Raw genomic sequence first — 14,471 nt, 5'->3', positions numbered from 1 at the left:
TCATTTACTCAGGAACACCTTTTGACTTTTAAAACAGCTCTCTTAATATTCAAAATTACAAAAACTAGCAGACCGAATGCCAGATTGTATTGTGTGGCTGAGTGACATAGACAGCTTTCATTCCCTACCTCCTCTCAATCGACTGCAGGAACTCGTCGAAGGTGTTGAAGGGAGTGTCCTTCCCCCAGATTCCGAGACGGCTCATGTACGCCATGTTCTTCGGCTCGGATGCACCTAGTGGAAGAGACAGACGCACACACACTTAATATCACACTCGCACCTTCCCCCGCCTGCGTTCCATTCCACTTCCGCTGCTCTAACGGGGGGCGGGGGGGGGGGTGAGCGGGTGATGTTCTGCATTGTATTCTGCCTCCCCCCCCACCCCGTATCCTAAATAATCCGGCTGTGCGGTGATGTCCACAGGTTCCGGAAACGTAACTCCACTGACTGGTCGAGTTAATTAGACTGGGAAATGTAATTTTTTTTAAAAGCCAGCCAGCCTGCATGTATCACTATCCTCTCTGCAGTCTGGGCACCGGCTACAGCATAGCCGAGGCACAGCTCTCCTCTCTCTCAAGCCTGCCCATCGCTGCACGTGGTGCTGTGTCCTGGCTAAGACTGCCCAGTCTTCTTCTTCAGGTGCTAGATGGAGACGACACTCTTGGATAATTGTTTTTGTTTAAGGTGCCAATTATTCAAGTTTGCTTCTGGAGTCTTACGATCTTTTTTTTCCCCAAAGGCTCTATCAGTGTGCTCCATCGGCCGGGCTTGGGTTGGCAGCGCAATATCATCCGCGTACGTGAACTTGCGGGGGGATGTTGCTGGAATAGCGACATCCTCCTCCCACAGCTTCACCAAGGTGGACAGTGAACAATCGGTAACTCGGCATTTCTGAGTGGGGTGGGTCTACAAGGTTGAGGATGTGGCTACTTGGAAGGGGGTGTGACCACATGGCAGGGGGTGTGACTACAGGGCGGGGGGTGTGGCTACAGGGCGGGGGGTGTGACTACAGGGCGGGGGGTGTGACTACAGGGCGGGGGGTGTGGCTACAGGGCGGGGGGATGTGGATACACGGCGGGGGGTGTGGCTACAGGGCGGGGAGTGGTGGCTAAAGGACTTGGGGTGTGGCTGCAGGGCATGGGGTGGGGCCACACGACAGGGAGGTCCAGCCACAGAAAAAGGGTGGGGCTATGGGATAAGGGGATGGTCTATGGGGCAGTGGGAGGGGCTAAAAGTCAAAGGGAGGGTCTACATGGTACAGGGAGGAGCTCCAGGACAGCAGGGCAGAGCTAAACACCATCAATAATGCTGCCGAGAGATGCGAATTCTGAGTCAATGCTTGCAGATGAAACCTTAACTTTTCAATAAAGCAACTGATAATTATACATGGGAGACTTCTGTTTCCTTGCTGAAACAATATAACATTTCAGTCTATTAACCAGCAGTGTTTGTTCGAACAAGGTATTGACATCCGAATCTCATTAGCAGGGTGTGGTCCACTGACTTAATGCCACTGGTTTTAGAGGCAAAAGCCATCCTCAAACACCATGGGGCCCAAACGCGGTGTCTGGGAGGGCACAAAAACAGCAGCAGGCTGCAAGGCGCTGTGTTGACCAATGTGAATTTTATGAAGAGGACTTCGCCGAAATAATTCCACTGGACGTTTCGGCCGCCATAGTGCAGCAAGCGAGACACGCACGGTTTCACTCTCGTTGGGAACTCATCGATACGCTCCGGCCGCGGTCTACTCGTGACAGCGGTGCGCAGCTGGATGCGTCTCCCAGACGTGAATATGGCCCAGCGGCCGAACGAGCGGAGACAAAGAGGACGAGGAAGGCAGATCTTTCCTCGTCCGCGGAGTGGCCGTGAACACGACGACTCGGGGGAAGGAATGGGGAATGAGAGAGGACCAGGAAGGCAGACTCCACATCGGCGGGGAAACGCCCCGAAGAATAAGAATTTGGGAAAAGTTCAGCAAAGAACACCATCCTCTCGCCCTTCCTTAAACATATTCTGTCCCCGATCGTTGCCTCAAGGGGAGAAGGCCAGTGAGCCGAGTTACCCATTCTGAGGGGACCTGGCCCCGGGTTTTTCGCTCGCAAGCGACTTGTGCGTTTCTCTTCCCGACGTGAGCGTTCTGCATTGGGCTCTAGGAATAATAACATATTTTTAAAAAGTAGTAAGTGCGGTAGCGGCGCCGCGGTCACCTGTGGCGCTGGCGTAGACGACGCGGGCGTGCGGCAGCTTGTTCTGCAGGTCCAGCACGGCCTTGCCCGTCTTGGTGGGCTTGGCGGCTCCCACGGGGCACAGGTTCTTCGCCTTGTGACACTCGTCGAACACCACCTGTGGGCCCGCTCGGTCAAGGAATCCAGGGGGGCGCACGGCGAGAAACGGGGCGGCCGCGCACGGCTGTGGGGGGGGCTGGGGACCGAGCGCCGATGAACCGCGACCGCCTCCCGTGCCACGGGGAGATTTAACCCCGAACGAAAGCAACGGAGAAACCAGCGACCTCGCGTCGCTGGGCGCAGGAGCATACGCTCTTTTTCAGAAGTGACCTGGCCACAAATGATAGCCCAACGAAGCGGCTTATCACGTGAAAATTTAGAGCAGCTAAATACTATAAAAGGTGCGTCGGTAAACGCTGGTAACACCACGCGACGACTGAATTAGCTTCACAGTGTCGAGTCGCGGAGGGGTTTTTGTTTTCGACACAAATTTGGCCAGATCGTCACACGGCCCAAACCCAAAAACAAAACCAAATAAATGAATTCCACCAAACACCGCCCCGTTCCGGACACGTGGAAGTAGACGTCCGGGGGGAGGAGGGGTTGCACCGCGGCGTGGGGGGGGGGGGTCTCTTGCGGCGTGCGCTCGCAAGTCGCGCGACGGGGCCTCGGCGGCAAAGAGGATACGACTCCGTCAAACTCGGGCCCGCACCAGTCAAGCACCTGCTTGATGCGCGTGCGCATGGTGCCCGTGGCGAAGCTCTCGCCGATGAGCGCCGAGTACGTGGCGAAGAGGACGCCCTCCCGCATCCGCCGATCCGTGCTGCCGTACTTTATCTGTGTGGTGCAGAGGAGGAGGCGTCAACGGTCGTGAAAAAATAAAACGTACTGGCGCGGCGTGAAGACGCTCATTCAGCCGCCGAGCTCACGGATTTGGAATCATCCGACCTCCTATGACACAAGGTCTGCAGCGTCACATTGATACGGACACTTAAAACTGGCAGTTTCACTTGGGTATTTGAAAGCTTGGGGTTTTTGTTGTTATTGTTTAAATCGTATTTAGCCCTTTGTAAATCCACCGCTGAATGAAAGACTCTCAATACCGTGACGGTCATCAAGATGGTTTAACCATACTTTGCCACAGTGCTCAGTTAAGTTTGATGAAGCACCAGGAAACACCAATGCAGAAGGATACATGTACCAAATGACAATGTCTTTTCACTACACTGCCAACCACAGCTGCCCCTCAGCATTAATCCTGCCGAGCTTCTGGGATACAAATCGGGCAAATTCGGGGTGAACTGGTCACAGGCCTTCATATTCTTCGTTCTTTCGGTAAAGTCAAGTAGAAGGGAAACAATAAAATAATAAAAATATAAAACAATAAAATTCTCACGACGTTTCGATTGCAACACAAGCAATCACCATCAGGTGGTTTTCACACCTGACGATGATTGCTTGTGTTGCAGACGAAACGTCGTGAGAATTTTATTGTTTTATATTTTTATTATTTTATTGTTTCCCTTCTACGTGACTTTACCGAAAGAACCAAGAATATGGTCACAGGCCCTCCAATGAGCTATACAGCTCGTTTTCATCAGATGTCCAGTAGGGGCGGGTCAGAATCTTGCAGTACAAAAACACGATAGGAGTGCAAAACATAGGAAAGGTAAAAAAATGACAAAAAAATACTATTTTTATTTCAGAAGCGACCTGGCGACAAATGACAGCTCAACGAAGTGGCTTATCGCGTGGAAATTTATAGTGGCCAAATAATGTAAATAATCTAAGTTCAACAACAAGCATTAGAAAAACAACAATTGAAGTGCAAAGTATAGGAAAGGTAAGCAAATGACCACAACAAAAATTACGATTACTCGTCACTGTGCCACACTTCTGCACAGGTGTTTTGCGGTTATCCCGCATAGCTCTCCTAAGTATTATCGGGCCTTTCAGCGCCACAGTGCATGTCCGAAGTTTCACTCTGGGCATTTCTTCGGTCTGTCGCGGCAACTTAATTGGGCTTTCCCCGAAGAATCTCCCGAGGCGTGGCTCGAAACGTCGGACGACACGCGCGGAACGACGCGAACCGCGTGCGGGCGGGGGGGGGTTATTGAGTCCGCGGTGGTCACGACGCACCTTGTTGAGGCTGTGCACGGGGATGCTGCGAGCTCCGATGTCGTTCAGATCTCTCTCGGCGTCGTACTTGAGGTCGTTGGAGACACTGAACCTGCACGCACAACGCAGGGGCAGATTCCGTAACTCCCTCCCCCTCTGGTGCAACCGAAGGCGATGACTTGGAGAGCATTTGGAGGCGTATGGCTAACGAGTGCGTTGATCTGGAGTGGGTCCGCGCGTGTGTTGGTGTGTATGAATGTGTTGTTGGGAGCGGTGGTGCAGTGGTTAGCGCCCCAACAGTCTGGTAATGCTATACGGGGGATCTTCGTCTTGTTTACTAGTGTGTTAGCATGTAGTCACAAGTTTGCGAGTGTGTGCGAGCACACGAGCTCGTGAATGTGCGAGGCTGTGCACACACACGCACGCGCATGTGCGCGCGTGTGTGTGTGTGTGTGTGCGCACCCCAGGTGCACTTTGAAGCCTCAAAGTGCACCTGGCCTGGCACAGCAGCTTTGGTAACGTCACCACCACTTAGTGGCGAACGGCAGCTGTAGTTGTTGCACGCACCAGAGCGCTTTCTTCCGCCCGCAGCAGTAGTTTTCCAGGATGATTCCAGCGACGGTGCGGCCTTTACCAACTCCGGCTCCGTCTCCGATCAGGAAGCCCGCACGCTGCCCATTGGGAAGGATGCTCTCATGCCGCTGAAAACAACGCACAGACAGGGACACGCGGACGGACACGTCACCCGCGTGACATCGCAGGGGCGAAGCAGAGACAGACAGAGACGTGGCGGAGGAGACGGGGGCTCAGAGTCAGCACAGAAGCCTGTTAGGGTTGACCTGACAGTGGGTGGAGGGGGAGGTAGAGGGGGGGATGGAGAGGAGGTGGCGGGGCGGTGAAGAGGAGGCGGAGGGGAGGTGGAGGAGGCGGAGGAGGGGAGGTGGAGGAGGCGGAGGAGGGGAGGCGGAGAGGGAGGCGGAGGAGGGGTGGAGGGGAGGCGGAGAGGTGGAGGGGAGGTAGAGTGGCACCTGGCAGGAGTAGGTGATGGCCTCGAGCTGCAGGGCGGAGAGCTTGCCGCTGGAGATGGCGTAGTCGGGCATGTGCAGGTGGTAGGTGATGTCGGGGAGCGGCACGCTGGACAGCGTGCTCGTCTCCACCACGCGGTCCGGATGGTTGCGCCCGATGGACACTGGAGAGAGAGGCGAGAGATGTCCACTCATGAGCCTCGACGTCTCCGTGTCATGACACAGCGAGTCGACGTCTCCGTGTGTCTCTCCCTCTCTCAGGGGGGTTCATAATGCGCTACCTGAACACCAAGTTCACGTTTGGATCGCACTCTCCGGCCACAGAAGCAGCACAGATATTCTAGGTTCGAGGCCTACGACTGGGTGTTTCCCTATCTCACGGTGCTCAATTGTGAAGTTGGAAATCCCTGAGATTTTGAATTTACTTTCATCGACCCGTGACTAAACTGGGTCCATAATAAAAAAAAATGGGTGAGATCGCGAGAATGTGTCGTTACTCGCCACCGCCCGACACAGCCAATTAGGAAAGTTTGTCACTTTAAAAACGTGTCAATTAGTTACTCGTTCAGCACACTGGTGTATTGGAGAGTACACATTTACGATTTGAGTATGACGTTTCGAAAGCCTACGTGTTCAACTAAGGTGGATCCCCACAAGTATATCGACCTAAAGGTCTGAGCCTGGTCATCGATAACTGCACACACAAAAAAATAGTCTAATCAGGCTATATCACAGCTCTGAGGATCAAAACTGCCAGCTTTCTTGCCACGTGACATACTATTTAGGCCCGTGTTGACAAGTCCAACCTGCGTTCTGGTTTCCATCGGCCACTGTTTGATCTCTGAACCCAGCCCAGCGTGTGCTTGGCAGGCATCAGTGCATGCGTGCGCGCGTTCATGCGTGCGTGGGTTATCTCCGGCTACTCGGGTTTCATCCCACACCTTTAAACACTCATCGTAAATTGGCTGAAAACATCCAAGATAAAAACCCAATGCAGGACCTTGATGAAAAAAGAATGCTTGGACTCGGGGTGGGTTTTCCAGGATAAATAACCGATTATATTATCCTTATTATGTACTTGATACCTGCCGTGTTGTATCGCAACCTATGCAACAATGACTAAGTAAGATCTGTACTGTGTAACATCTGTACCGTCACAGGATGTCTATGAAATAGAGCGTAGCAGCTCATTGGGCCCTGTCTGCTGAAGTAAATAAAACCTTGACTTAAGGCTTTCGTGACTGCAGGAATTCGTATTCTTTGGGTCTTTCGGTAAAGTCACGTAGAAATCCCGGCCACAAAAAATACACGCGACCACGGGGGAGAGAGAGAGACACAAACTCCACATATACAGCAGGCGTCAAGGGTCGGGATCGAACTGGCGACCTCCTGCATACCAGGCGAGGTAGTCAACATCTCGTCACTCCTAACGGAAGTTACTCCCGTCTTACGACAGTTCCAATCGTACGACCCGATTATAACTGGGAAACAAAAGCACGAAAAAAAAACCACACAAATCCCGCAGTAAACCGCAAACAGCGCCGCTCGCGGCGATTCCTTCCGTACGTTTGGCCGGCGTGTAATCGGCGTACGTCGCCGCGTGGCCCAGATCCTCCCCGTCAGCGTCATCCTCCTCCACCTCTTCCTCCTTTTCCACCACCTAACAACAACAAAAAATGTACATATACGCGTTTCAAAACACACACGCAAACGCGACAGCGTTCGCCCTTTGCTCGGTTTCTCGCAAATCCCGATTGGCGCGCGACTGGCTCCCCTCCGTCGGACCGCAGGGTTTCCACCGCTGGCGCCACAAGCAGGGGAGCGCTGACCGATTGTACGACATGCACGTACGTTGAACTTCTTTCGCGCTGTACCTAGCCAACCGTGGCAAGCGGAGGCGCGGGAGATAACCGACTGCTCGTTGTGTCCGGCGAGACACGGCTTCGTATTGCCATTTCACTTTCGCCGCCGCAGTTATTTTTTTCTTGTATTAATGTGAAGCACGTGTCGGTGCAAGTTCTCCGAAAACCCTCTCGGCAATTCAAATAAACAATTCAAGGAATTCAACCCAAAAAGGAATTGAAGCTGTGAAGGATTTCACCCCACTGGTCCGCGTTCGCGTCGCTGCAGGCCCGCTGGGAGAACCGCCGCCGGTGCCCCTGCGGGTGTGGCTACGTCCACCGTTAGCGAAACACACACACACACGTCTTCGGGGCTTCCATCGGCCGCAATTCTATTATCATAACCGCCTGGCATTTGATAGAGCACAGAACTGGAAATAGCTGGAGTAATGCTCGTTCAGATTTAAAATAAACAGCAGTTGTAGTCCCGTTATTTTTTAAATGAGATGGTGTCAGGTGTACGCGGAGGCTCGTAATGGCCAGTTCAGATGATATTCCTGAAACACGACGTCTACAGCGAGGGAAAAAAGTATTTGATCCCCTGCTGATTTTGTACGTTTGCCCACTGACAAAGAAATGATCAGTTTATAATTTTAATGGTAGGTTAATTTGAACAGTGAGACACAGAATAACAACAAAAAAATCCAGAAAAACGCATGTCAAAAATGTGATAAATTGATTTGCATTTTAATTAGGGAAATAAGTATTTGACCCCTCTGCAAAACATGACTTAGTACTTGGTGGCAAAACCCTTGTTGGCAATCACAGAGGTCAGGCGTGTCTTGTAGTTGGCCACAAGGTTTGCACACATCTCAGGAGGGATGTTGTCCCACTCCTCTTTGCAGATCTTCTCCAAGTCATTAAGGTTTCGAGGTTGACGTTTGGCAACTCGAACCTTCAGCTCCCTCCACATATTTTCTATGGGATTAAGGTCTGGAGACTGGCTAGGCCACTCCAGGGCCTTAATATGCTTCTTCTTGAGCCACTCCTTTGTTGCCTTGGCCGTGTGTTTTGGGTCATTGTCATGCTGGAATACCCATCCACGATCCATTTTCAAAGCCCTGGCTGAGGGAAGGAGGTTCTCACCCAAAATCGGACGGTACATGGCCCCGTCCATCGTCCCTTTGATGCGGTGAAGTTGTCCTGTCCCCTTAGCAGAAAAACACCCCCAAAGGATAATGTTTACCCCTCCATGTTTGACGGTGGGGATGGTGTTCTTGGGGTCATAGGCAGCATTCCTCCTCCTCCAAACACGGCAAGTTGAGTTGATGCCAAAGAGCTCCATTTTGGTCTCATCTGACCACAACACTTTCACCTAGTTGTCCTCTGAATCATTCAGATGTTCATTGGCAAACTTCAGACGGGCATGTATATGTGCTTTCTTGAGCAGGGGAACCTTGCGGGCGCTGCAGAATTTCAGTCCTTCACGGCGTAGTGTGTTACCAATTGTTTTCTTGGTGACTATGGTCCCAGCTGCCTTGAGATCATTGACAAGATCCTCCCGTGTAGTTCTGGGCTGATTCCTCACCGTTCTCATGATCATTGCAACTCCACGAGGTGAGATCTTGCATGGAGCCCCAGGCCGAGGGAGATTGACAGTTCTTTTGTGTTTTTTCCATTTGCGAATAATCGCACCAACTGCTGTCACCTTCTCACCAAGCTGCTTGGCAATGGTCTTGTAGCCCATTCCAGCCTTGTGTAGGTCTACAATCTTGTCCCTGACATCCTTGGAGAGCTCTTTGGTCTTGGCCATGGTGGAGAGTTTGGAATCTGATTGATTGATTGCTTCTGTGGACAGGTGCCTTTTATACAGGTAACAAGATGAGATTAGGAGCACTCCCTTTAAGAGTGCGCTCCCCATCTCAGCTCGTTACCTGTATAAAAGACACCTGGGAGCCAGAAATCTTTCTGATTGAGAGGGGGTCAAATACTTATTTCCCTTATTAAAATGCAAATCAATTTATAACATTTTTGACATGCGTTTTTCTGGATTTTTTTGTTGTTATTCTGTCTCTCACTGTTCAAATAAAACTACCATTAAAATTATAGACTGATCATTTCTTTGTCAGTGGGCAAACGTACAAAATCAGCAGGGGATCAAATACTTTTTTCCCTCACTGTACGAGTGCAGTGAGGAGAACTTAGGTGTTTCCTTAAAATATTACGTTACCCATATTGTTAAGACAACAATTCTTTTTTTTCCCTCTTCAAAAAGTTAAATTGCCTCCCTGCTCAACTGATCAAAGGAGGGGGGAGAGGGGGGAGAGGGGTAAGAGCTCATCACCTCCACCACGAACGTCAACGGTTTCCGCGTGTAAGGAAAGAGATTTAACTTTTCTCAGCGGCTACGAAGCGGGAGGGGGGGAGCTGAGGGGGCACGAAGTTCACCGAGACGGCGTTTCAGGCGTCCGGACGCCCACCCCCGCCCCCCCCCCCCCAGGCTCATCAAAGGGCCCCCCGCTGCTGTCCAACGTGAGGGAGACGGCCGTCTTTTCGATCGCTCCGTGCACATTATCCGCGGGGGGCGAGCAAAGCCGGGAGCGGTGTTTGAAACGGGGTACGCGAGGCAGCGGCCCGTGAGCCCGCACGAGGTATCTCACTCGTCGGTACCACACCCGAGGTGGCGCAGCTTCAGCGGTCACAAACCACAACAACGTTTAGATGCGGTCAACAACGATGAATTACGCAATAACCCAGGCGATTGTGTTTTTTTAAAGATTCTCGGAGGTCTTGCCCCTGCTTCCCCCTCTCATCTCACTTGACTCTCCGGGCTCGTTACCTCCCGGGGCTCGTTAACTCTCCGGGCTCGTTAACGCTCCGCTCCAGAAAACAGAGGCCTCCTTCCCAAAGAGGCCAGAGTCAACCCGGCGTTACCTTCTCAACATCTGCTACTAATTGCCTGGAATTTTGCTTCCATTTGCAGTTGAGCCTCTGCCCCAGTTCACGTCAAGACTTAAGACTCATTTGTGTTCATGCAGCAAATTATTTTTGCTCCGGAGGGTCTGGAGTTCACGGCAGTATTTAGACGCTACGCAGATATAAATTGCAAGATCCACAAACGTGAATCGGTACGAATAAGAGTTTTGGGATCTTAGGTGGCGAAGATTTCTGCTCTGGCACACCCGAGTCCCAGAGCCGGCAACGCAACGCGGAACGCGGCGTCCGCGGGGTGCCGGTTCCGAGTAAACGTGACGAACGCCGGCTTCTCAGAAATCCCGGCCACAAACACCGGCAGGATCGGGGCCAAGAACAAAGCTGGACAGTTCACGAACGGCAGAACCACGCCCTCCACGCCACGACCGCCCCCGCCCTCCGCCGCTCGCACCACGCACGCCGCACACTCCCCACCGCCAACGTGGGCCGGAAGCACAACACGGGCGGCACACACTGCCGGCTCTGATTCACATGACATCCCCAGACCATCCCCCGCCCAACCACAGCTCCAGGCACCCCGTTATAACGACACGACAGGGAGGGAGGGGGGGGGAGTACACACTGTACGAGTGCGATTACCGTGCGTGTGGTGCTATGTGCACGGCATGTGGGCGTGCGAGCGTGTGGGGAGCGGTGGTGTAGCGGTCCGCGAGCTGGCGCTACGAACCCAGCGCCCCGAGTTCGAGTCCCGCTTACGGTTAACGCCAGTGACGATTATCTGAACCGGTCCTGGGCCTCTCCTAGGTCGACTCAACCTCAAATGAGTACCTGGTGCGGTGTGTAAATATCACCATTGGGGAGACAAAGGCGGTCAGGCGTGGTACTGGCCACCCACACCCTCGTGTACCGTGCTAGCCTTTTCATAGTTGCTCGCTAACAGCACTTGCCCCAACAGCCTGTTAAGACTTTATGGGGGATCTTCGTCTTTGTGGTCGTGTACAGTGGTTAGCTCACTGCGCTATGAGTGGGGATGTTGTTGTGACCTTCAGTGTGGTGAGTGGGTGGGTGAGTGGGCGAGTGTTGTTGTGACCTGCAGTTTGGTTGTTGAACACTGTGGATGGAGAAAAACAAGTGTTTGATAGATCTCAGCACGTGTGGAGGAATCAATGAGTGAAGTTCTCTGGAACAAATACTATAGTAGTAGTAGCGATAGAAGAGTGATAAGGAGGTGATTGACCGTCGGTGAGCTAGTGGTTGGAGTGAGTCAGTGCTGCAGGGGCGGAGCCAGGGGGGGTGACAGGGGTCACATTCTGCGTGTAAGTGTACGACACTCGGTCTGGCGGACTCCGTGCAACTGCATTGTCAGAGTGTGTCGCCAACCGATGGTGTCTAGTTCAACAGCCTGACTCTCTAATCATTCTTGAAATTAAAACTTGTTGAATGTCACCCCGGCCTGAAATCCTGGCTCCGCCCCTGCAGTGCTGGAAATTCAGTCACCTCTCCACTGCTGCTTCACACTGAAGGCTAATCCAGTGATGCAGTCGGCTAGACTCTGGATGCTCCACCACAGATGTGACAGCAGCAGGATTACAACTTGGGCTGAACTTATGCTCTGTTTAAGCAGCCGTAACAACTGTTCGGAGTTAAATACGAAGGCTTTGCCACGGAACACAAATCCAAGCTTCCTCAATGCCTCCTTTGCCAGTTTAGTAACTGACAGGTCAGATGAGATTGTTGTGCCAAGCAAATGAATGGTTTTACTGTGGATAAGAATTACATTGTTCCTGTGGAAATGCCAGTCTGATGTGATATTATCCTTGACTATTTTCTTTGTTGCTGCATGCTTTCTGTCAGCTGGCCGGAACACCGCCTCTGTCAGCCAGGGGTCCTTTGGGAAAGTCAAAACCGCGGTACCCAATGCAGCCATTGCAGCTGCATGAGCCACAGTCCTAAAACCCATTTCCCCTCGGCATCAGGAGGGGGGGGAGACGATGCCAACCCCAGTCGCAAGTGACAATGACATTTTCTCTTGCAACCTTCACCAGCGAGCCAAGAACAGGCAATTATGGGTTTGAATAGTGTCCACGATGGATGCTTGCCACCACAGTATGAGTATGGCAGGCAAAAATTACAGATAATATGCCAATGGTCGATGGGCAGATCAACCCCATTGAAGGTGCTTGTGTCAAGGACATGGGCCCACATTCGCTGTTCTGTTACTGTAGTCCAGCAGGCAAGTTCTTGCTTGGACCCGGCGTGCAACCGTGATGTTGTGTGGATGAGCCGATGCCGGAACAGTGTGTTGGCGATTACAAGCCTATGGGTTGCGCAGAAGTCTAGCAGCCTTCTACCATTGTTATTGATGTAAACTTTCAACCACATTTGCAACTGTGACTTGTAATTGCGATTGGCAACTCTGAATATAAGGGTCTAATCTACCCTTTCTTTGTATGTTTGACTATTGCTGTTATTTGTTGTTTTTTGGTCCAGTGCATGTACAAGTGTTTCATTTACCTAGCAATGTAACTTCCTCAAATGTTTCGCCATTGCCAACCCAGGCTTGGGGGCACCACGGTGGGGAGATGTTAGCTACCTCGCCTGGTATACAGGAGGTCGTGGGTTCAATCCCGACCCTTGACGCCTGCATATTTGGAGTTTGTACGTTCTCCCCATGGTGAAGTGGATTTTTCTCCGGTTCCTCCAGTTTTTCCCTCCACATTTTGAAACATGTGTTTGGGATATTTTTGCCTGCTATAAATGTCCACGCGAGAATCCACTTCGTTGAGCTATCATTTGTGGCCAGGTCGCTTCTGAAAAATAGCTATAATAGCTCAGTGAGACCTTACCTGGTAAGCTCTAGTTTATTTTAGTTTAACATCTGTGAATGAGAGCTTCCACAACCTTATTGAGTTCCTTCCGGCTTCAATCATGTTTGTGTCCATGTCTATCTGACGAGGCGGAGCACATTCTAGGCCACTGGACCAGGGGCACAGATGCCGTGATAAAACACCCACAGTGTAACGGGGGCATTGTCCCAAAGAGGATGTTACCGTCATTGTTCACAACCTCGGGGTGACTGTGGCAGGAAGGGGGGTTATTTTGCTGATGAACAGAGCGAGCGAGTTATGACGTACCGAGCGAGCGAGTTATGACGTACCAGTCAGTGAGCTATGACGTACCAGTGAGCAAGCTATGACGAACAGAGCGAGCGAGTTATGACGTACCAGTGGTAAAGGCTGGGGGAACATATCTTGAGAAGCCTGAAATGACGCTTGGAGCTGACTTGAACCATATCCTTGGTACGCAGAGCTGTTAGCGAAAGCCTGCTAGAAAAAATGACATCACAAAACACGGTTACATTGCACATGATAAATCCGGTTCTTTATTTCATTAGACAGTTAGCATTATAGCCCAAAGGGATGAGTGCTGTTGGTGAGCACCTATTGAGGACAGCACGGTACACGATGGGGTAGGTGACCATACAAGGCCGGCTTTATGTGGTCAGCACCAAACCCCCTTTGTCTTCAGATGTTGCACAAGGTGCTCATTTCGGGTTGAGTTAACCCAAAGGAATCCCAGGTCATGTTTGGATATCACTTGCCACGAATGCTGTACATGACAAAGAAACAAGTCGAGGCTCACGGGATCTCAGAGCAGTGCACTAATCACACTCCCAGTCATACACGACCACGTAGTCACACACACAAGCACAAACATTCCCTGTACAGACTGTTGGGGCCGAGTGCTGTGAGCGAGCACTTACGAAGACCGGCACGGCGCATGAGGGGGTGGGTGGCCAGCACCACCACTGGCAGGATTCAAACTCGGGTCACCGGGTTCGTAGCGCAATGGGCTAACCCGATACGCTACCGTTTCACACACAGGGCCAAGACCCACCTGGTCTGAGATGAGCTCGTTTGTTTGACGAACCGACACGGAGTCCAGAGAGGGCGGAGGCTGCGACATGAAAAGCGCAGGGTCCAGGGCTCCATGAGACAGCTGTGGGCACACAGCGGAGTCTCATCACCCTCCTCATTGTCCACCCACAGGTTCACCACGCACCGTCTATCCCGCACCTCCGATTAGCACGGTTGGCTATGCACGGTGCGAAAGAAGTTCAACGAAAAACATACGTACAGCAGCAGCAACCACGCGGTTGCACGTTACATCGGAATTGAGGGTTTTACAGGGGCTGCAAACGGCTAGCATTGAGCGCATTGTTAACCTCAGGACGCATTGCGAACCTCAGGGCGCATTGATACTAATACACTAATACACAACGTGAAATTTATGCCTTAATAACACAAAATACACTGACACACAAAGCA

At 51.8% G+C, this 14,471-nt stretch overlaps 1 protein-coding gene across 7 annotated transcripts in view; it reads right to left on the bottom strand.

Annotated features, from left to right (window-relative positions):
* Positions 1-14,471, bottom strand: part of LOC116951848 (protein strawberry notch homolog 1-like) — a 115,174-nt gene that overhangs the window by 36,326 nt on the left and 64,377 nt on the right. For 6 of the 7 annotated variants that reach the window (XM_076073913.1, XM_032970637.2, XM_032970633.2 and 3 more), the window contains 9 exons: positions 14,041-14,142; positions 13,368-13,469; positions 6,935-7,028; positions 5,372-5,532; positions 4,911-5,044; positions 4,365-4,455; positions 2,913-3,062; positions 2,208-2,343; positions 129-234 (listed from right to left, as the gene is read on the bottom strand). In XM_076073913.1, coding sequence (XP_075930028.1) covers positions 129-234; positions 2,208-2,343; positions 2,913-3,062; positions 4,365-4,455; positions 4,911-5,044; positions 5,372-5,532; positions 6,935-7,028; positions 13,368-13,469; positions 14,041-14,142 — 1,076 coding nt within the window. The remainder of the gene's footprint in view (positions 1-128; positions 235-2,207; positions 2,344-2,912; positions 3,063-4,364; positions 4,456-4,910; positions 5,045-5,371; positions 5,533-6,934; positions 7,029-13,367; positions 13,470-14,040; positions 14,143-14,471) is intronic. The other variant, XM_032970632.2, reaches the window with a different exon arrangement.

The sequence above is a fragment of the Petromyzon marinus genome, chromosome 44 (genome assembly GCF_048934315.1).
Source record: "Petromyzon marinus isolate PM22_M1 ecotype Great Lakes invasive population chromosome 44, UKy_Petmar_22M1.pri1.0, whole genome shotgun sequence".
Classification (NCBI taxonomy): Eukaryota; Metazoa; Chordata; class Hyperoartia; order Petromyzontiformes; family Petromyzontidae; genus Petromyzon; species Petromyzon marinus.
This window is presented reverse-complemented; position numbering and strand designations above follow the sequence as displayed.